Source organism: Brienomyrus brachyistius, chromosome 21 (genome assembly GCF_023856365.1).
Source record: "Brienomyrus brachyistius isolate T26 chromosome 21, BBRACH_0.4, whole genome shotgun sequence".
NCBI lineage: Eukaryota > Metazoa > Chordata > Actinopteri > Osteoglossiformes > Mormyridae > Brienomyrus > Brienomyrus brachyistius.
In genome coordinates this window covers 5,558,443-5,580,962 of record NC_064553.1, presented here as the reverse complement: position 1 = coordinate 5,580,962, position 22,520 = coordinate 5,558,443, and the positions used below count along the sequence as shown (strand labels likewise).

The 22,520-nt window shown below is 43.5% G+C and overlaps 2 protein-coding genes across 4 annotated transcripts in view; one reads left to right on the top strand and one right to left on the bottom strand.

Moving 5' to 3' along the window:
* Window positions 1–3,989, bottom strand: part of vav3b (vav 3 guanine nucleotide exchange factor b) — a 43,329-nt gene extending 39,340 nt beyond the window's left edge. The window contains exons 1-2 of one of the 2 annotated variants that reach the window (XM_048989093.1): window positions 3,957–3,975; window positions 3,527–3,735 (exon numbers count right to left, since the gene is read on the bottom strand). In XM_048989093.1, coding sequence (XP_048845050.1) covers window positions 3,527–3,730 — 204 coding nt within the window. In that variant the 5' untranslated portion in view covers window positions 3,731–3,735; window positions 3,957–3,975. Of the gene's footprint in view, window positions 1–3,526 lie in introns of both variants that reach the window. The other variant, XM_048989094.1, reaches the window with a different exon arrangement.
* A 9,423-nt stretch (window positions 3,990–13,412) lies between these two features.
* sh3glb1b (SH3-domain GRB2-like endophilin B1b) lies at window positions 13,413–22,309 on the top strand. 2 transcript variants are annotated; one of them, XM_048990062.1, is made up of 10 exons: window positions 13,413–13,683; window positions 14,232–14,373; window positions 15,350–15,478; window positions 16,031–16,164; window positions 16,857–16,949; window positions 18,323–18,409; window positions 18,997–19,020; window positions 20,152–20,241; window positions 20,357–20,457; window positions 21,423–22,309. In XM_048990062.1, exons 1-10 carry the CDS (start codon window positions 13,450–13,452, stop codon window positions 21,568–21,570), a joined length of 1,182 nt encoding a protein of 393 aa, XP_048846019.1. In that variant the 5' UTR covers window positions 13,413–13,449; the 3' UTR covers window positions 21,571–22,309. The 2 variants fall into 2 exon arrangements, with proteins under 2 accessions (XP_048846019.1, XP_048846020.1); XM_048990063.1 differs by lacking the exon at window positions 20,357–20,457 and having other exon boundaries at window positions 21,423–21,582.
* Window positions 22,310–22,520: the final 211 nt, after the last annotated feature.

Sequence of the window (22,520 nt, the reverse complement as noted above, 5' to 3'; positions counted from 1 at the left end):
CACGGTCATCCAGACACTGATTAAGCTCAACGAACGTATCACTGCATTTTCATTCGCAGAGAAAACGCGTGGGTGCTCTTGCTATTCTTGGTGCTGTTATCACGGATCACCCTGAAACTTTTTGATAAGTTGTATTAGACAAAAGAATGACATACTTTAAAGTTACAGCAACACTCTGGTGTGATTTAAGCCTACATGCAATGCTGTATATGAGACACATATTTTTTAGGGTTAGAAACGGTAAAAGAAGGATGCAAGAAGTTGTAAACGGTACACCTGGGTAGATATTAGGAAAGAGCATTAAAACACAGACATGCACACAGACACATCATACACACCTTTTCTCTTTCCTGCAAAACCATCTCACAGCACTGAATGTGACATAAGATAAGCAGGCAATTCTGTACCAGGGAACTTATATTAATCCACGAATAAATTCTCAATCTCAGATGTTACACCCTTTGCACAAATCAATCGGTACAATCAATTTTCATTTGCAGCCAAATTAACTCAAAGCTCACCAACTAAGACAAAATCGAGATTATCAAAATCAAATTGCTCGTAGTCATTATGCCTCAGTCTGCGTGCTTAAAATCTATCATGACTTGCTGAGGTATACAGGGGGTGCAAGAATCTTCAAATGAGATAAAAGATCAAAATATTTCAGCTAATTGACTTTGACTTAAATCAAATTCACATGTTACTAAAATATGATTTTCAATAAATCCATACATCACATGTAAAGCATCTCGGTGACCTTTAGATATACAATGTTTTTTTATTGCATTGTTTGGCGTCTGCTTTAGCAATGTGTTGCGATTTTTCATCAGGATGATGCAAGAATGTGTGTGTAATGCTGTGAGGCATTCTAGTTCATTTCTGGTCATTCTCACTAATCAACGGAGGAAATGCGTATTCACTGTTATTCACTATTATTTTCTGATGCGCCGTAGCAGAACACTTTCATCACTGAAAGCATGTCTTTGCTTTTTCATCATTCAGTTTCGCTTTCATTTTTCAGGTGAAGAGAGATCTGAAATCTGACATGCAGCGATTCTGACAAAACTGCTACCCAGCTCAGAGCATGAGAAATCTTAGGACCAGTTCTGAGTACCATCAGCGGAGCAAGTCATAATTACAGTATGTCTATAAATGTGACGCTCGATCTCAGACTGTGGTGTTATGTTCATCTTAATGTGTGGACGGACAGAGGTTTCTCCAGATTACTCGGAAACTGACAATCCACTCTGGTAGGGCCTAGAAGAACACAAATAAATGAGTTGGAAATAAATGAGTTATAAAGCACAGTAGCGATTGGCTAAATGCACGAAACAGGCAGCCGACCTGACAAACACACAACGCAAGACAAAAATCAAATGATGCCTGTCCTGAGATGATCGCAAATTTCTGCTGGCCTGACAGGTGCAACATCTCTGTAAGTCTTAAAATCCTAAAGCCAGCAAGCCTGGGTGGGCCTCCCCCTTTCCCCCGGAGTGCGCCACAAGTCACTGGGAAGCGGATCTGATGGCAGCAGGCGAGAGCAGTAAACCACTGTCAGCTGGAAGGCACTCGTAAGGATCCAGAATCCCTGTTCATACATTTGGCACACGTGATAGGAGACTTATCAGCTAGAGTGAGAGCCTCATAGAACCACGAGAGACCCCAAAGAGATGCCTCCCTACTCTGGGAGAGCGAGCGCTCTCGCCTGCTGCTCTCGCATATGGCCTGCTTTGCCATTTCACGTTGCACATCTTGGAAGACAAACTTTGTTTGCATTGGTTGAGCGAGACAGCAGATGATTCCTCCAGCTTCTCAGAGACACACTCCAAGCCTTCGTCCGCGGCTCAGCCAGTGTAGCCTGGAAGCTAATACCCCTCACTAGTCCAGACAGCACAGCTGTTTTCTACCTCTAAAGCTTTTTGTTATTTTGTTGTTACTGGGGGGCAAACCTTCTGTAGGGTCCGTACAAAAAAATATCGGATATAAATTCCAAATAAATGCCAAATTAATGTATCATCCATTACAAAATTGCAGTTTCACTTCTTGACATTTACTTATTTGTTTTATGAACATGACATTTATATAGCTAATAACATCATCTAATATAGTATATACCCTATGTACTATATACGATATACACTATAACTCGGGAATTCTTCATCTGAAACTATAATTTCAAATAATAATGATGGTAATTAAAATTTATTTTAAAAACTTCCAAGCCATTTCATTTATTGTATAATTAGGCAACTAAATGTAACTATTACACAATATTGAAAACAAGCAGGCTAACAGTGTAACGTATATTATAAAAAGATAGATTCATAAAGGTGTATTTAATTTTATATTTATAAATATTATATATTTATATGGTTTATGGTGCTTTTTTGACTTTTTATTAGTTCATATAAAATAAGTGCGCCGTAAATCAACTGGCATAGACAACAATTTGATCAATGGATTAGTACACCAAAGCAGACAATGTAAAAAACATTGATTTGCGTGTCAGAATAGTAAATATGCAGAGTTACACTTAAAGAAACCACATTTACATAATAGGTATTTTTCATTTTTTTATACATTTCAAAACAAACTAGACGTTTGTTAAAGGATGTCAATGGTCTGTCACGCAAAATTCGGCTTCCGTGCGATGTGTCCGTTTGCGTTTTATCGAAAATTACTACGTACCGTAGAATCTAATATAAAACCTGGGGTGGTCTGTGTTCCTGTTCTCGGCCAAACCATTACAGCCACCCAGATCACTCCTGATATCCTACAGCATGCTCTACAGGAAACGTTCCACAGAACTTTCGACTCTTTACAGCCGAATGTGTTGTATGTGCAAAGCTATCGCAGTAATTTAATCCCTGAATGGCGTTTTCCTTCAATATGTAAAAAGTGCTGCTTGGTTCTGAATGTGCATGATAAATTTAACAAAGCATCCACAGTAATGTTTTGTCAGTTGCAATTATTTACATTATTGGGATCTTCATAGGCCTATGTAGTTTAAAAGTAACAACACGGCTATCACATTACTACACATTACGATACATTTAAATATAGGGTCTACAATAGATGTAATAAATAGATACAATATATGGCTGCACTGCTATTTAAACAAAGCTGTAATGTTTCAAAACAAGCGTTGACTGAAAGCTATTTTATATAGTAATAAAGTATATACAGACTACGGTAAAACAAAGTACAGAGTAGGGTTGTTGTGTAATTGCATTACGCATGGCTGGCCATAGAGAACATATTATGGCATGACGATAATACGCTCTAATTGTACTTATAACGCGGAGAAAGGTGACATGCTTTGCCAGTACCTACGGAGGGAAGGGTTTGCTTGACCTCAGATAACGGTACTTTTCGGTATGATAAATAATTATACTTTCCTATATGTAATATATTGGGATAAATAAGCTTATATTATAAAGCGCCTAAGGTTAAAACGGCGAGCCGGTGATGTAGCCCATCTGATCATTTCACAGCTGCCGTCTGGCACAGTCAGCAAGGTCCTTACCTGTGACATCTGCGGTCTCAGATTGATCTCCTTTAGGTTGATGGAGTGGGCTTTCAGGTTGTTGAGGAGTTGGCACAGCAGGACTCCATCGCGGAGCGTCTGCGCTAGGTCGAAAACCTGCGCTGTCTCCCATGTAACCCGGTGGTTCGGCGGCAGCACCTTGCAGTCAATGAGCCACAAGGCGCACTGCCTCCAGAACTCCATCCCGTCTGTACAATTAACAAAAAAAATATAAGCTACTCGGCAAAATATTAAGACCTAAAATCGGTTATGAAATAAATACACCACAGAGGTGAAAGATAAAATAAAATAGCCGCTTTTGCTTGACCGAAATGCGAAAACCCGTGTTCACGTCGCTCCCACTATTGTGTGGCGGCAGCGGGCTTGCAGACCGGCGCAGCGATATCGCTTCGGCTCGTAGAGGTCTTACTGTGCGGCTGACAGGCGGCTCTGCTCCCCAGCACCCCGACCCCCTCCCCCAGCTCCCTCGCCTCGATCTCGCTTCCTGCCACAGCGACGTCGACTTTTGGTTGGTTGCTGCCCGGCATTGCGAAGCGCTGGTTCCCTTTTATTACGCGTGGAACACACGCGATCCGGGCGGAATCCGCGCCGATTCGCGTGTGGGAAGATTTTTCAAAGAAGCTTCCAACTACCGCCTGCAGCCTGATGCCACTACTAGGCTGTCATTTAGCAGCACACCCAACTTACACCCAGTTCTGAGTACTCGCATTGTGTTAATCCTCTGTGTAACATACAGTACAGATTAGCAACTAGCCAATTACATGGAAAGAAAAATAGGGGAAGCTGTAAAAATAGTATTTGCAGCTTGTGAGGGAAATGCTTGCGGTCATGAATCATTTGTTAGAAACCGAAACAAACTAACAAAAGCAAATAGTAAATTTACACATTGGTTTTGAAAAAAAAAATCAGAAAGTGATAGATCCCTAGATCTCTACCGGAAGACTTTGACCCTAATCTAAACAGGCTATCTGTAGACCACGTATAACGTAAAATACATCTTTATCTGAGCAACAAAATGTGAAATAACTATTTATCAAAGAATAAAGCGGGCTAATACAGTTGGGGTTGGGGAAATAAATGGAAATAAAGCATCTGCATTGAAGGATTTTAGATTAATGTATATTGTGAGCTTGCGCTACTCGTATACTGGAGTTGAAGCAGCAGGATTTGTTGACAGATCAGCAGTTGCTCGTTACATTAGGTGTCGGCACAATGGTGCTCCCCATTCCCCAAAATAAACCATTTATTAGTTTTTATATATGTTTCATTCATGTTCCTTTACGGTGTCATTTTTTAAACCATCAGTACTGCTGCCTATAGTTATAGTTAGCCTGCATCCCAATAATTCCAAACGCTAGTGCATCTATTTTTTTTTGCTATTTTCGATGATAAATAATCGTACTTAGCAAAGAAATTCCCGAACAGCTCATATGGTGAATGCACGCAGAACTCTTGTCATCTTCACTACTCTTGCATCTTAAAGCTTAAAAACTGCTTCCCTGTTCTTGGGTTATTATTTATATCTACATAATTACACGTTTGGGGGGGTGACTGGTTTACGGAAAGCAGGAGATAGAATAATGGCTTTACCCCTGACACTTAAGGTCCGCATAAAACGAGTGATAAAGAGCCATCTGGCCAGCGTCCAACCTCCTCTACTCCTGGCCGCTGCTATGGCTCAGAGTCCGCAGGAAAGGGTCGATGGGCTTCGTGCTATAGACTGCTAACACTGTTAAGAGTGTGCGTCTGAGTGGTTAATACCACTGCAAAAACGACAGCTACACATAAACTACACGTTGAGTTTAAACACGTTTGGTCAATATTCGGATAGCTATTATAGCATGGACAGATGGTAAGTTACAGCAGCCTAAAAGGGCGCGTTTGCAAAGGCTGCTGGATTTTCATTACTGGTGAGAGATGAAGGAAACGCGATAGGGCCTGTGAGCACAGGAAGGAAGCGCCAGTGTCTGTCTCGATTTCTCCCTGCCGTTATTTTAAAGCTTCAGCACAAAATGGCTTCACCCTCCCGACGGCTCAGTTGCGGAATGATTAAAGCTGTACCCTGGGCGACTCACAGCCATTGTTTTCCCGAAGGATCGTGCGCGATGCGTTATGCTTTCCAATGATGCCAGTCAAGTGCTATTTGAAATTCTCGGGATTGCCATTGCGAGCTCTACTCGTTGTTTTATTGTCTGTTTGTCTTCTATTATATTTTTTTATTCTATAAGAGAAGGAAAGACACACACGGGTCATACATATATTACATTGTGGGGACCTTGTGGGGTCGGGGATAAATGAGTGATGGTAACTAAACCTTTCTTTTCGGTGATATAATGTAAATATATAATATAAACAATAAATAAGTATATAATATAAACCAAGTAGAATCAGACTGAATAATGTGAGACTGTATATATAAATGAGGGCCCTATGTGCGGTTATAGACTGGGGGTTTGGTTTTATTTGAGGTAGGAAAACTTTCCAAGCTGAAAAAAATCAAGTAGGAGGTTTTTCCAATGTAAGACGTTTACTTTTTTGTTTGTTTTTCAGTTCGGAAGAATGTTTTTTTTTTTTTTTTTTTTGTGACAGCCAGAGCTGAGAGAGGAAGTCTGGTGGATTCCTTATTAGACTGGATGCTGTAGCGTCCCCTAGCAGACAGAGGACCCGTGACAGAGGGACGAGGCAGCCCAGGAAAAGTGGCAATGAGTCAATGATTTCGTCACAAATAAAGATTAATGGGTGCAGAAAGCCAGAAGGCAGGTACCTTAAGAGGGCATTGTGGGCGTATACCAGACTGCACCAGTCACATTCTGACCAGCTTACTACTGGTTAGGTGAACCCTATGAATGACCTTGTATTGTATAAGCTGAATATTCATATTTGTACCTATTTGAAATGTGTTTTTGCAGGTGTTGGTCCAGAAGTCTGGGTTTGAAGTGAAAGAGAGATCTTGTTCCCGATTAAAAGTGGAGAGTCAGTGTCAGGGTTGGAACCTGCCCGACCCTGTTCTACATGTTGAGTTCACATTTGACCAGCAGGTGGCACTGGTCATCCTGCTTCCCCCCTCCCTGTCTTGTAACCTTCAGCCCTAGTGTGTTTCCCTGTTACAGCGGTCTCCCCTGAGCAGGGTTATGGAGACACGGCGGTCTCCCCTGAGCAGGGTTATGGAGACAGGGTGGTCTCCCCTGAGCAGGGTTATGGAGACAGGACGGTAGGTAATGCAGCAAAATCCTTTTATACAGGCAATCAACCCCCCAAATGTCAGTTGACTATTAATGTGAACTTGCATGTTCACTCTAATTATCAAGAATGTAAAAATATACAGAGAACTAAAAAGGGGTGCTAAGGAGGGGTATCAACTCTCACGCATCTGGTGTGAAACATTTTCAGACTGTCACACAAGAAATGTTACGGAAAATCTATATTATTCCATTATACACTTAAAATAGCTAAATCAAGAGCGTCGGAGTAGTTAGCAAACCCTACGGACTATTTTCAAGGTGATAAAACTGTTACATATATGTAAATGCGTGTGCACACGCGTATGCAGACTTGTCGCAAACTGAATCTCATGCCAGCCAACTGTCCAAAGTTGGCCACCCTGCTAAATTTCACACAGACTTTTCAGACTCGTATCTCAGAGTGGATGATGACAGAGGTACCATTAGTGTGCAGCAGATCCCAGTATTTCAGCAGGACTTTGCAGGCAGTTTGTCTAGTGGCAGAAAACGAGGAACCTGTTGCCTGATTTCCATCATAACCTTTGCTGTGACGTGGAGCATACACTGTGGGGGATGAAATCCCGAAATTGCCATCCACAGTATGCCGTAGGTAAATCAACCTACTATGGTAAATGGACTGCATTTATATAGCGCTTTTCTACTCCTACAAGTACTCAAAGCACTTTACATTTCATGCCTCACATTCACCCATCCATTCACACACCAGTGGCGGAGGCTGCCATGCAAGGTGCCAACCAGCTCACCGGGAGCAATTTGGGGTTCAGTGTCTTTCTCAAGGACACTTTGATGGGGTCAGAAGGAACCAGGGCTCGAACCTGCAACCCTCCAGTTGCCAAACGATAGCACTGCCTCCTGTGCCACCATCTTCCCCAAATGTTTCAAGCAGTAATGAAAATGCAACGTATATTTTATCAAATGCAGTGAAATTAACAGTTATTATCCACCTTTTCGGTTTGACAGACAGATCTGCAGGTGATAGGGTTACTCCGAACTGTCCACCGCAAGCATATTGACTTCAGGGAGGCAAATGAACACACAGCCCAGTGGTGCTGGCTAGGCAAATTTTACGGGGTAAATATCGGAATGATGGTAACATTCGCCTACAGGATGGGGCGGGGGCTGTGGCCTTACTTCTCGCTGGCTAATTTTACCGCTGCTGACTAGTGGAATTACAGATTTCCGCGACGTTGCGCGTCTTTCGTAGGTGTCAGGGAGCTGCTGGCAATGTGCAGGAGACTCTTGGAATTTCCAAGATGAGGTAGGATGTCTGATACTCAATTAACATGAAATTAAGTATGTAGCTTATGTTAATTAGCCTACATGTTGCGCAACTGGTCGTGGATTTCAGGTAAAGAAAGTACATTTCATCAACAGGACTTAATTGTTTTTTGGGGGGGGTGGGTGGGTCAATCGCCTACGTTATACATTATATTGCCAAAAGTATTGGGACACCTGCCTTTACACACATGAACGTTAATGACATTCCATTCATAATACATAGGCTTTAATATGGAGTTGGCCCACCTTCTGCAGCTATAACAGCTTCAACTATTCTGGGAAGGCTGTATATAAGGTGTGTTTATGGGAATTTTTGACCATTCTTCCAGAAGTGCATTTGTGACGTCAGGCACTGATGTTGGACGAGAAGGCCTCTCTGCTCTAATTCATCCCAAAGGTGTTCTGTCGGGTTGAGGTTAGGGGTCTGTGCAGGCCAGTCAAGGTCCTCCACACCAGACCCGCTCATCCATGTCTGCATGGACCTTGCTTTGTGCACTGGTGTGCAGTCCTGTTGGAACAGCAAGGGGCCGTCACCAAACTGTTCCCACGACGTTGGGAACATGAAATTGTCCAAAATGGCTTAGAATGCTGCAGCATTAAGAGTCCCTTTCACTGGAACTAAGGGGCCTGGGCCAACCCCTGAAAAACACCCCCACACCATAATCCCCCTTGCAGCAAACTTTACACTTGGCACAACGCAGTTAGAGTCGTCTATCAGATTGCCAGAGAGAGAAGCGTGATTCACTCGATCACTCCAGAGAACACGTCTCCACTGCTCTAGAGTCCAGTGGCAGTGTGCTTTACACCACTGCATCCGACGCTTTGCATTGCAGTTGGTGATGTACGACTTGGATGCAGCTGCTCAGCCATGGAAACTCATTCAATGAGTTTCACACCTGCGGCTATGGAAGTGGTTGGAACACCTGATTTCAATGATTTGGAGGGATGTCCCATTACTTTTGGCCATATAGTGTATGCAACCAGTAAGCCTATAGTTGTAAGTTCTTATATACTTAGCATATATGCAACATTTACGAGATCTCTGTACATGGGCCTAATATTTCAGATAGGGTTATGCATACAGATAAAAAGAGTTTATCATATTTCAGAAATGTGTTCTAGATATCTGTTAAATCATAAATGATTACAACAACATGCAGCCATGTGTTCCGGATATACCTAGAATGCACCATTTGTAGTCACTGCACTTCAGTAGTCCAGCCCCTCTGCTAAATCTGCTGCTTGTAGTTGCTGGCCATGTCCAGAAATCTGTCTTCCATCCCTAGTTATTGAATCTCTACTATAATGGGTGATGGGACAGTGACGTCACAATGGTCACCAGTCTCCTGCAGTCTGAATGTGGAGGTATGGAGCCAAATCTCAGGTGTATTGTTTGTTTTAGGTCTCTGCGTTGTATTGTTTTGTGTGACAAACTGGGAAAGTACACACACAGCACAAATCAGTCTGTATTCTTTGGTGCTTATTTAAGTTAATTACTCACGCATCTACTAAGGTCGGTGTTAACTGTAGTCTCTGCAGGAATAGCAGAATAGCCCGGAAGGGCTTGGGGTCCCGTGACTAGGCCTAAGATATCACACCCAGAGCAATCCCAAAGAATTTTCTGTGATTTATTTTGATTTCTTATTATTATTTTGAACGTTTGAATGCTATATTTTTATTTATTTATATTTATTTATTATTATTTAATACAAAGCCTTGTGTCTAACGCTGAATGTCATTGTACCTGTTGCGGAGTGTGTGGCATGACACGTAAGAAATATCATGACATTTTAATTTGACGCACATTGATAACGACGGCAAGAACGATGCTTTCAAAGTTTTAAAAAGCCGTCAGCCATCTTCTAGCTTATCAATTAATTCATCACCTGCAGTGGCTTTTCCTTGCGGGTGACTCGTACTGCACCATAATCTCACCACCTACCAACCCACCTACTCATTTCCCCCCCCCCCCCCCCCCCCCCCCCAACACCTCCGCACAAACCGCTCGGCTTGTGTGAGCACCAAGCAGCTGGCCAGAGACAGGTATGTCATTTGAAAAGCATCATATGCAAACGTGCAGCACATTTTTAACTAAACTGATGGTATGCCAGCACAGATTCCTAGTTGAATTATTAACAAGGAATCCTAAGGAATCCATGTTTTTGTAAAAACTGAAAATTAAAACGAATGGCATTGTTTTTAGGGATGACCTGGGGAGACGAGGACAAGATCAAATCTGTAATCGCACTGATGCAGGGATGCCAACTTCGGTCCGCTGTATGTTGGAGTGAGATTTGAAATTCAAGACAAGTCTGTACACGCATTTACATGTATGTAAGAGCTGTATAACCTTGTCTGTATGGTTTGCAAACTACCCCAAATCTTTTATGTAGTTGATTTTATGTTTATAATGGAATAATATAGATTTGTCGTAAGATTTCTTACATGAGCGTGAGACTCTGAAAGTGTGAGTGTCATGGCAGATGCGTGAGAGCTGGAAGCCCTATTGATGCGGCGTACAGATGGAGTAGCACTGGGGAACAGTGCCACTGATAGCTCATGTCGTTAGCTACCTAGATGTAGTGCTGCTTCTTATTTACTGTCTCAAGTGTGGTTTCAAGAGGCATCTGCTCTCGATTTCCAGGTGGGCTGAACCTCACATTCTGCATGGCCATGACCCAGAAACCCAGTACACATTAAGGGACTGGCTCACTGACCCACCCAGCAAGAACCCCCAGAAAGTGGACTGGCTACTGTTCTCCTTCCAGTCAATGTATTCATCTGCCGAGACAGAAATTTGTATCTTCGAGTGGAAATAATTAATTTTTTTTGTAATATTGGCAAATTTTAGGTAAAATACAAAACAAACAAAAAAATGAAGACTGCAAAATTTAAATAAATATCCCTGTTCCACGGCACGCAGACCTAGCGAGGATGACAATGTTAAAGGATCCCCCATTACCTTCGTACAGTGTTCCCAACCACGCGGCAGTCCTAATGACCTCCCAGAACATGCACTGTTAGCAGAATCAGCTCTGTTTCCATGACATAGCAACATTACTGCCAGCCAACATGTGCACATTATTCTGGGAACTTACTTCTGCCTTTTGATCTTTCTGTTAATTTTCCCAGCCCTTCTCCATCCCTGATGTGCTCAGATTTAGCAGAAGCATGTGTCTGTTCACTCGGTAAAGCATCAAAGATTGTGACGGTGCTTCTTTGCAGTTCAGCATTGCCTCTAAAACAAACAAAAAAAAAACCCATTGTGTGTAACCCCCATTAGTGTCCCCTTGTTCTTGGCGCCGCTGATTTTATGGTTCCCGCCAGGTTTGCCTGGTGCATTCCAAGCAGAGCACAGGGGTTGCTGACAGTTAGCGAACTAGAATCGGCTCACCTGCGACATGAACAGCATGCTGGTACCAGGAGGTCCATGGTGCACTGTGTGAGGGCTTAAGGTTCCTGACCCTAAGTTAACATCATCGCATTACATCATTCACACAGTAGAAAACAAAGATCTTGCAAAACATTTCTTTTGTCTAGCAAACAAAAAAAACTACATTGTTCCGGTTTAGGCTAATTACGATGTGCTTTGCGCGTTAACTGGATCACATGTTTCACTTTTTTGCCACAGTTGGTAAATTTACTTCTTTAGAAATCCGGGGAATTCTACAGTTTTGGACGATCAAGATCCTTACACACCCTGCTTACTAGAACATACCAAAGAACTTCCCACTTAACACTAGAAGACAGAAGTACGTACGTCTTTTAGTAACTAAGATGCAATCAGTGATTCCTAGACATATATTTTTTGAAAGAGGAAGTGGGCTGTAGTTTAATGGACGCGATTTTACTGCAGAGATTTCCTTGTGTGAGGTTTATATTCCATTAACCCAGTTTCAACAGGGAGGCTCGTTTTGTGATGTTTATGAGTTTGTGGGTGGCTCAGCTCCCACAGGCTATCAGTAAGCGCTCTCTCACTCTCACACCAAAGTCTGTTTCTCACGTCTCACCCCATCCAAGTCATGACAGAAACACACCTAAGTGCTGGTGCTTTAAAAAAAAGTTGCACACTTGCTACACCGGATTTACACACTGCTTTTTCAGACACATGGGTGATTCCTGAAAGTAAATATGGTTACAAACTTTAAGTAAAGGTTCACTGCCAGTATTTCACCCATGATCTGAAAGCCTTGCAGTGATGTCGCACATACTTCAGGTCCAGCTTGTTTAATCCCCTTACCGATGGTTCTTTTAGAGATTTTGGGCATATTAAATTGGGCCCTTTTATCATCCTAACGTCCCCCGCATGGCAGCACCCCCCCCCCCTCCCCCAAGTACATGTAACATTTTAAATTATTAAGCAGGTACCCACAATTCAAACTTGCATGTCCAATAGGTTACCACCCCGCGGGGAGTTAGTGGTTTAATAGACCAGATTTTCTATATTAGCGTGTTGTTTTGCAGAGTTGTGACAACGTGACAGCGTCCTGCTGCCGGTTTCCTATGATCCCCTGGGTTTCTGTCTTTGCCAGACTCAGTAAAGTTCTTCAGCTGCCAGATCGCGTCCCAGTGCTGTGACACAGGGGCACATAATCTCTTTGACACACCTCAGATTACAATCAGAACTGAGGCACTAAAGGGTTCCGGAAATTCCAATTTTGCCCTCAGGCTGGAAGTGCGTTTCATTTATTAAAACAGTGCAAGATATTTATTATTTGCCTGACACTGCATAAAAACAATAAGGATAATCCAATGCCTGCTTTTCACTTTGAGAGTAGTTCCTAGCAGAGCAGATTCTGAGTATTTCCTGGTGAATAATAAGTTTGGTTTTTAAGTTATTGTAAGACTAGCAGGCAAATTACACCGGCTGTATCGTACTGTTTTCGCCTTTACTCGAGTAACATTTCTAGGGAGTCTGAATAAACTTCCACAAAATAAAATTGACTTCTGACCCAGACTTGTGTTATTTCCTTCAAGAAATAGCAGCAGCTTCAAGCGTCTTCTTTTGAGAACAAGCACAACATTAACAAGTTAATATGGCGTCATCTGGCGGACGCAACATAAAATTACAGGGTGAGTTAAATTTTTTAATTAATAGGTCCAGTAATATTGTTAGCTCACCCTGTATTTGAGCAGTTAGAATATACGCATCTATTAACTACCATAATAATAATAATAGGTAGCCAATCTGTCAACAGACGTTCAAATTTAATATTGATAAATTAAAATGAAAGAAAATGTTCCCGAATCCCGTATATTCGGCGTGCATGTGCTAGAAATAAAACTGACAATAAGACTTAAAGCCCATGATCGGCGAGACGGGGGCGTCTTCCGATTCACAGCAGACAGACACGCAGCTGCGGGAATTACTGTAATTCCCACATGACCCTCCAATGTCACCTCCAGACGCGGGGCTGCGATGTCGTCTTTCCTAGAAAGCTTTGCCTGATCGCAATAATCACTTTCGCCGTTTCATTACCGAACTGCGTTCATCACCAAAACAGCACGCATTTGTTTGTTTTCTTGCAAGTGCTGCCAGCTACGTCGCTCGACATGGACTTCAGCGTTAAAAGACTCGCCTCCGACGCCGGCACTTTCCTCAGTCGCGCCGTGCAGGTACAGAATTTATTGCAAATGAATCCCATGCCGATTGCGCCCTACCTTTATCACTAGATAGCCGTTATCAAACAAGCTGCCACCTAATAAGCGCTTCAAGCCACCTTGACAGGCGGGATAACTCGCTGCCATGTTTCCCTCCTGCTCCACTAGTCGGATTTTACAAGCATAGGATCTGAAATAACAGTAGTGTAGGGACTTAAGCATTATACCCGAATTACACCTCGTTTTACATTAAATGAGAAATACTCCGTGATCTGCGTTTTGCGAAATGCATTAACCGGACAGCACGGTGTCTATGCATGTAATCATATAAGCTATCATATGGATTAGGAAGGTGTCATTTTTTATGACGAGCTATTTTGGGTCAGCAGGGGGGTATCAAATGCTACATTTCTAATAGATAAAACAGCCAGATAGATAAGAATTATCGCACCTAGATCAGACACAAAAGGGAAGCAATATTTGCCGACTGCGAAATTGAAAGTCTTTATCCTGGGGTAATATAAAATGTCTCACATAAACATATTAATCTATCGCGATTTCAGTTCGCCGAGGAAAAACTGGGACAGGCGGAAAAAACCGAGCTGGACGTGCGCTTGGACAATCTCCTGGCCAAGGCAGACATCAGCAGGCGGTGGACGGACAGGTTAATAAAGCAGACTGAGGTGGTACTTCAGCCCAATCCGGGTAAGAAGCGACAGCGATTGCTTTAGCACAGTCTGGAAAAAGAGCAACTGATAAAATTCATGGGGATTCTATGTACACTGTTTTTTCTGTAAATATGCGTAAGAGGATGCATCGTAGTTAAGGTCACTGGGTTATGATCTGAAGGCTACAGGTTTATTGGGATCAGCTATAGTACATTGGTTCGACATTACGGTGAGGAATAAATTGTACCGTACTTTCACATGTACTGCAGCAATGTTGAAATCTTATACAGAGTCAATGTTGCTATGACTCAGTACTTTTTCTCCGTCATTCTCGGGGGGGGGGGGGGGGGGGGGACTACCAAAAAAAAACCACTATCCATATTCACGCAAATTTCAGTATAATTTATATAGAAAAATACGTATGTTTTGTTGGTATTTACCCAGCCATGGTCCAAAACAGGCAAGAATGTAAGGGAATTCTCTTTTTGCCTGCCCCATCTTGAACATTTGCAGGTGAGAGTATGAGCCACCTGCAGTGGCGCCCATGGAGCTGGGGGTTAAGGGCCTCGCTCAGGGGCCCACGGACATGTGGCTGTTCTACTGAGGCCGGGCTCAAACCAGCAACCTTCCGCTCGCAGGACCAGAGGCTTAGCCCACTGAGCCACATGCTACCAAGAAAGATGGATGATAGATTTTCAACAGTGCTGTAAAAACAAGTACATCTTAGCCCTTAAGGGGAACTTTCTAGGCATTACCAGGTCAAGGCAGAGTGCTGAGTCGCTTGCTGTTGAAGGCAGGGGAGATTATTGTTCAGGCTATCCTAAGCTGTAGCCTAGAGCACCAACAAACAGCAGGGCCCAGCCCCACCTTGGGAAAAATGTAACCGTCCGGTAACTCAGGAACACCTGAGTGTCCATGCTGATCTCAGCCTACGGCGCCCGGATAAATAAATCCGCCCCTGGCACCAGGCCTCCAATGGTTCTTGGGATCAGCTTGGTTATCTCTTGCTCCAGGACTAAGAATGGAGGAACTTTTATACGGAATGCTGGAGAGGGAAGCCCCGAGGCACACGAGTAACCACGAGCAGCTGGGCGAGTGCATGATTGACGCGGGCCACGAGTTGGGCCCTGGGAGTCCGTACGGTGAGTGCTGGCCTGTCAGTGCCCCAGCAGGCTCCCTGAGCTGTGGGACAGCCAAGAGTGGCACTTAGATAAGGCAGAACTCACTAAATATCCTGCAGAGAATAGAAAAAAATCAATGATGCAATTAATATGAACAGTTCATTAATATGAACAGTACTCATGCAACTAACAGATAACGGAACAGAATAGTTTTTCCAGATTTGAGAAATTTAAATCAAATGAGATTATGGAACCAGGCAGTGATATGCCAGTTCTGAGGAATGTTAGGGGTGTTTCGTTCATCAATTTGACTGGGAAAATTTCATTATTGTGTCCGAATACCACCTGTCTTCAAGCAGATGTTAAGAAGCAAGTTTCTTGCAGCTGTATGGCCTTAAAATCAAACCAGTTATCACCTAAAAACATTCAAAAAAACATAAATGTACTTGTTAATTCACATGTATTCAGTGTATTACATGTAGTCATTAAGGCTTATGTCTATTAATAACCTTCCGAAGAGGCTGGCATTTCATATGAATTACGACAGAAGCCTTCTGGTTTCACCACTTGCAGGAAAGGTACTGATAAAATGCGGGGAGATGGAGAAGCAGATCGGCGGAACGCAGAGGAAGTTAATTCAGGGCGTGACTGTCGGCTTCCTAACCCCCCTGAGAAACTTCGTTGAATGGGACTCGAAAACCGTCCTGGTGAGTCGAAGGTGGACGTTCACGCCTTGGCCTGCAGTCACCTGCCGCGGGAATCATAAAACAAAAAGATAAAACAAACAGACAGTTCATGCCGCTAGCAGCAATTAGCCACTGGTAAGACGCCCTAGAATCATTAGATGTTATCGTCTGACTAGTACAAAGAGCTGTTTATGTGTCACATTCAGATTATCTAGTACATACGACAATAACCACAATGTTAAGCAATAGATAAAAAAATACACGGTACCACTGCAGACAAACATGCAGAATATGAACATATAAAAGACATTTTAGAGGTAGAATCTATATTAGACTGATGTACGTTATCCACCCAATCTACAATCACATTTTGACAAGACGTTATAAAACAGGCCTCGACTTATGGAAAACCGACTTAACTAGATCTGAACTTACGCGAAAAATTCCCAAAATGCTCAGAGTTTGCAGAAGCACAGTTGCCAAAAGGAGACATCCGCCTGCAGGTTAATTTTCATCTTTTCTTATATTTAATATGTGTTCTTTAAATAGTACGTATTACTAATTCATTTTTTTTTACTTATATGTTTTTCTTGCATAAGGTGTCTTGAATGGTATGGGGTGGTGAATCTGACGTGCGTAAAGTTTGACTGACGTAGGAGGACATATGTCACAGTGGGGGGGCCCGTTTGTGATGAGTCTGTTCATTCGACCAGAAAGAAGGGAGGCTGCTGGAGAACAGGAGGCTGGACCTGGATGCTGCCAAAACCCAGCTGAAGCGAGCCAGGACAGCCGACGCCCAACATTCCGTAGGTGTCGCTCTCCTGTAGCTGAACAAGGTTGTATATGCAACGGTTGTGGGTTTGAATTCCACTGTCATGCATGAAAATATTAATTGCCAGTGATGATATCACTCTGCCAAGTACAGGATTTGAACCTACGACCTTCTGATGTAACATTCTACTCACACATCACCAATGTGATGTGTACCTGTTTAGCATCCAGATGGGTTTGCACATTCCACTCCCCCCCCCCCCCCGCCCCCCGATCATCCCACAATGGAGGGGAGATGATTGAACCGCAATTCAGAAATGTCCCTTTCCTCCCTCAACCCGTTATGCGTTTGAGAAGAAGGATAATATATGTTCTTAAGGAATGAAAAGCATGATGTAATTATTATCAATGCAACCGTAGTGTTTAACATTACTGGCAGTGTTTCAACATTATCAGTATTAAATGATTTCCAAGCACTGATCGCAGAGTCCGTAACAGCAACAGACAGCACATTGCTATTTTTCACAGCCCATAACAGATAGCAGACTGATCTTTGGGTGTTTAGTTTCGCGATGGCGTTGTAAATAGGATCTTTTAAACTGTGAAATGACGTTATCATAAAGCAGATAGATGCATTTTCCCGCACCGCTTGACACAAAGAAGAACTGCCAATCCTGCTGAAATGCCCAGAATTCCTCTTCATATTTGCATCTCATACGTTCTTTAGCCATTTTTTTGCCAAATGCTAGTTTCCCGGTGTTAATGTTAATTTTCCTAGCATGACACCTGAGGTAAATTGCGATTGTCTTTTTCAGGCAGTTGAGGGGTGAGGCCTTTATAGATTGATGTGTCTAAATGAGCATGAGATGAATTCTGCTGACAGTATTTTTTTACATTATCTTTTGAAGATTTTCTTAAAGATTTTTTTCTTAAGTAGGACTTAAAAGAGCCGCGTCTGGCCTTTGAAGAGCCGTGGGTTGAGTATCACTGGCATAACCTGACAGGCCTGTCATTTTAATTAAGGGGATCTCTATGCCATTTGGAAATCGTTCGCTCCCAGGCAGCCGGCACAGACAGTCTGCCGCGTATCTGCAAAACCCTGCCTCAGACGAGGCCTCTGGAGTGAGTGAATTATTCAAGCGCTGTTACCGGCTTTTAAAGTCACTCTCTGCGGCGATTTCTCCATCCTCACGTCTCCGAGACGCTGGCTGGTGGCTCGTATCCAGGATATATCGGATCCCAAGGTTTCTGGGCTGCATGTTTCATAGTAACGGATGGAAATCAATTTTAATAAAGGGTCGGCTCTGTCTGCTTTTGCTCTGTAGACAGTTGGTTTTTAACCACCTGGGGGGTTTTGTGGTGTGTGTGTGTGTGTCTGTCATGTCCCGTCATGGTCTGTTCTCTTCAGCGGCTAAACTCCGCCCCCCTGCCCGGAGAGGAATACAGAGCGCAGTTCTCCTACATGTTCAGCTTTCTGCACGTAAAATGGATGAAGGTCAGTTATCTCTGTGACATACTCCTCCCTCCAGTTTCCACTGTGTTCTCATACAGGTGTTTTAAAGGGAAGCCTTATGTCGACACCAAATGAGCTGTCCGTGCATCCATCCATCCATCCATCCATCCAGAAGCTTATCTATCTATCTATCTATCTATCTATCTATCTATCTATCTATCTGTCTGTCTGTCTGTCTCTCTCTGTCTGTCTGTCTGTCTGTCTGTTGACTGCCATTCTTTGCAGTTCATAGAGGAGATCATCGTACAGTTATTCACCAGTGGTGTTGAAGCAACGAAATGCATGAAAACATGCGAGATATGAAATCCTGTCTGCGACCGCATTTCTTGTCAGATTTAGTTTGGCAAAAGCATGATGCCTGTCGGGGCTCATAATTCTCTGCCTTTGAAGGTTTTTCTGCATTAGTTACTATACAGTGTTTCAGTGTCTGCACCATCATATCCCTTCTCTCTATTTTACCTGTATTGATAAAACTGACTCATAACTATACTGATTCTGCGTGTATTGCAGTTTTACCATCTATTATCCTAACCAGTGTGTTGCTATTTTTTTTTTTTTATGCAACCCAGATGTGGACAACAGAAGTAGCACAGGTAAGTTTGATCCCGGCAAAAAAGAGCAGGCAAATAGTAGCAAGACTAACAGACATGGAGTAGAGTCTCAAAAGGGGCTCTCCCACAATTACTGGGTACCTCCAGCAGGGGGCAATGCTTACAGCCTCACTAAGGGTGCTCTGTACTCTGCTACCATGATGTAAAGATATCTGCTTTATCAGTGTAGCTAGATCAGCTTTTGGCCCTTCTTGCGAAATGTGCCCTGTGACAGTTTGGCCTGCTGCGACTGTTATTTTCGTAACTGCTAACTGTCATACCCAAAACATATTATTGATGCTATATAGTTCCTCATTCACTAGAAAAACATCTGCAATCCTGCTGAAATATAAACATCAAACTGCTCATTCTGTTCCTTCAGTCCAGAAGTGTTAGAATCAGTTCCTAAAAGGCTGGTATTCGTTTTTAGCACAGGCCCATTAAATATATTTTAGCCCAGTGTCTCCCAAATCCCGTCCTCGTGGACCCGCAGCCAGTCCACGTTTTTGTTCCTTCCCAGCTCCCTTCCAGACAGTCCACGTTTTTGCTCCTTCCCAGCTCCCTGCCAGACAGTCTGCATTTTTGCTCCCTCCAAGCTCTCTGCCAGACAGTACACATTTTTGCTCCCTCCAAGCTCTCTGCCAGACAGTACACATTTTTGCTCCCTCCAAGCTCTCTGCCAGACAGTACACATTTTTGCTCCCTCCAAGCTCTCTGCCAGACAGTACACATTTTTGCTCCCTCCAAGCTCTCTGCCAGACAGTACACATTTTTGCTCCCTCCCAGTTCCCTGTCAGACAGTCCGCATTTTTGCTCCCTCCAAACTCTCTGCCAGACAGTACACATTAATGCTCCCTTCCAACTCCGTGCTAGACAGTCCATGTTTTTGCTTCCTCCGAGCTCTCTGCTAGACAGTACACGTTTTTGCTCCTTCCCAGTTCCCTGCCAGACCACGTTTTTGCTCCCTCCCAGCTCCCAGAATGAAGGGAGGTCTCCAAGGACCAGATTTGGGAAACAGTATCTTAGCCCATTAAATATCATGTCGTTAGTTTATCCATCACTGCATCCAGTGTCCATAAGCTGCTGTGGCTCTGAGCATGCTCAGTTTGACGGCTGTGCTCATTCCCTCCTCAGGCCGAGGCCCAGCTGAGGAAGACGCAGGACGATTTCGATCGGCAGGCAGAAATCACCAGACTCCTGCTGGAAGGCATCAGCAGCACGCAAGTAAGTCACCCCCACCCCATCTCCGCCCCCCCTCCCCCCCAGACTTTGTGAGGCCCGCTGTGGCTCAGTGTGGCCTCACTGCGCACTGAAGAAAGCCCCCCTCCCCCCAATGTAGGCAAACCATCTCTCCTACCTTAAAGACTTTGTGGAAGCCCAGACTGCTTACTATGCTCAGTGCCATCAGTACATGGTGGACCTCAAGGTACAGCTGGGAAGGTAAGTGGGCCGTGAAGGGGGGGCCTTTACGCGGGGGGGGGGGGGGGGTCAGATTTTAATGACTAATTACTGAATGAGAACACACTAAATTAATTAGTGTATATTTATTTGGTGGGGAGGGGGAGTAAATAATATTTTAGGGGGGACTATAGCCCTACGACCCCCCTGTACATGGGTGCATTCAGGGATGTGTCTCTCAGTGGACACAGGCCTCAGGTACACTGGTTCCCAGTTATACAGTTACTGTGCAAATGTCTAAAGCAGTCACAGGAAATGCTTAAAGCTCTGTGTCTGACTAGTCAGTGTATATTTGCCCAGAACAAAAAAAAAAAATACAATTTAACATTAGAACATATGCAAGTTAACAGTAACACAATAACAACTAACAGGAAAATGTCCTCTTCTGTAAAAAGTTAGGGATGCCTTGTTGGATGTCTAGATGAACACTGCTACAGTTCCCAAAACTCTCCTCAGGGGCACCTCAGGCATTCCATGTATTTGTTAAATTTCACCACCAGCTCACTCAATTAACTTAATTTCTTTTTTTAAAAAAAATAATGAATAAAAGTCAGTGAGGTATTGATTAGCTGCGCTAGGTGTGCTGCTGTTTGGAAAAATATGTCAGTGTGTTGGATGATTGCTGTAGATGTTGAGGTGACTTTAGCAGCAGTTTTGAAATGGCCAAGCTAACACACTTTGACAGGCATAATGGCATAATTTTACACCAGTATAAAGGCCATTTGGTTCCCTGCCTCGTGCCCATTGCTTCCGGGATAGGCTCCGGACCCCCCGCGACCCAGTAGGATAGGCGGCTTGGAAAATGGATGGATGGATGAAGGTCATTTAAACATCATTTTCTTGGCCTGCCTGAGACTGCATGCCTGGTAATCGGTTGTTAAACAGGCTTGAATGTCATTACTGATGGTCCCTGAGAATGTTTTCTTCCGCCCTTGTGTCCAACCCAGTGTTATTTCCAGTGACAAGCGGCCATCATCGTGTCCAGTGACCGATGCCACCCTGCCCACCCTCCCGGAGCCGGCTGCCCACCCCCCACATCTCCCACCACCATCCTCGCCCCCCTCTCCCCAGACGGGGCCCAGTGCTGCTTCCTGACCTGGAGGTGGAGTTCAGAAGGCGACAGCGGTATCTGTCCGTCGGAGGACGAGGTGGGGGTCGCTTTCAGGGACCGCGAGCTGCAGCGCCCCCTGCAGCTGACCCAATAACCCAGGCAAGGTGTAATGTGGACGCACATCGCTGTTCGCTAACACGGAACGCACCTGCTATGATGCCGCAGCTGGCGCCAATATCATGTGACAAAAGGATTATGTCATGTGACAAAAGAATGATATCATGTGACAAAAGGATTATGTAATGTGACAAAAAAAAATGTACAGCAGTCACCTCTTGTACAGTTAACAGTTGACCGTAACCCTCAATGCCTTCGGTGTGCTTTTCAAACAGAAGACTTGTGAACATGAACCAGTTTGGAGGAGGTTGAATACTTTTAGGTAAAGCTTCACGTGAACTAGCGGGCAATAGTGGACCTTATGAAAGTGAGGCGTTTCCGCGAGACGTACAGTTTGACACGTCATGAGTCCTGCTGTAATATGTGCCAAGAACTTCAATGGTTAATACACTAGCAGCAAAATTTATGGAAACACTTCCAGTTTTTAGAGACTGCAAAGTATATTCCGCTGTTGCTTCAATGTTCGATTAAATAATTAACTGAAGCACCTGGAATAAAGGTCTATAATCTGTAAGAATTGTACGTGTGTATCCACAATCCTGGCCACTGGTGTACATTAGATGTTGCGTTATTGTGATTTCAATAAACATTAATACTGCTAAAATATACATGTTATTTTGCATTCTTTTGAATGTGTGTTTCAGTGCAGTTTACAGTGTTTCTCGATTGCTTTGCCGCATTTCTGAAATGACAAATAATTCTCACACCATAATCTTCCCATTGCTTAATGCAAATTCCCAAATGTTTTAGTACATGTATGCAAATGGTCACGTACAGTACAGTTATCCTCATTTTGCATCATTTCGGTGGCTTAAGT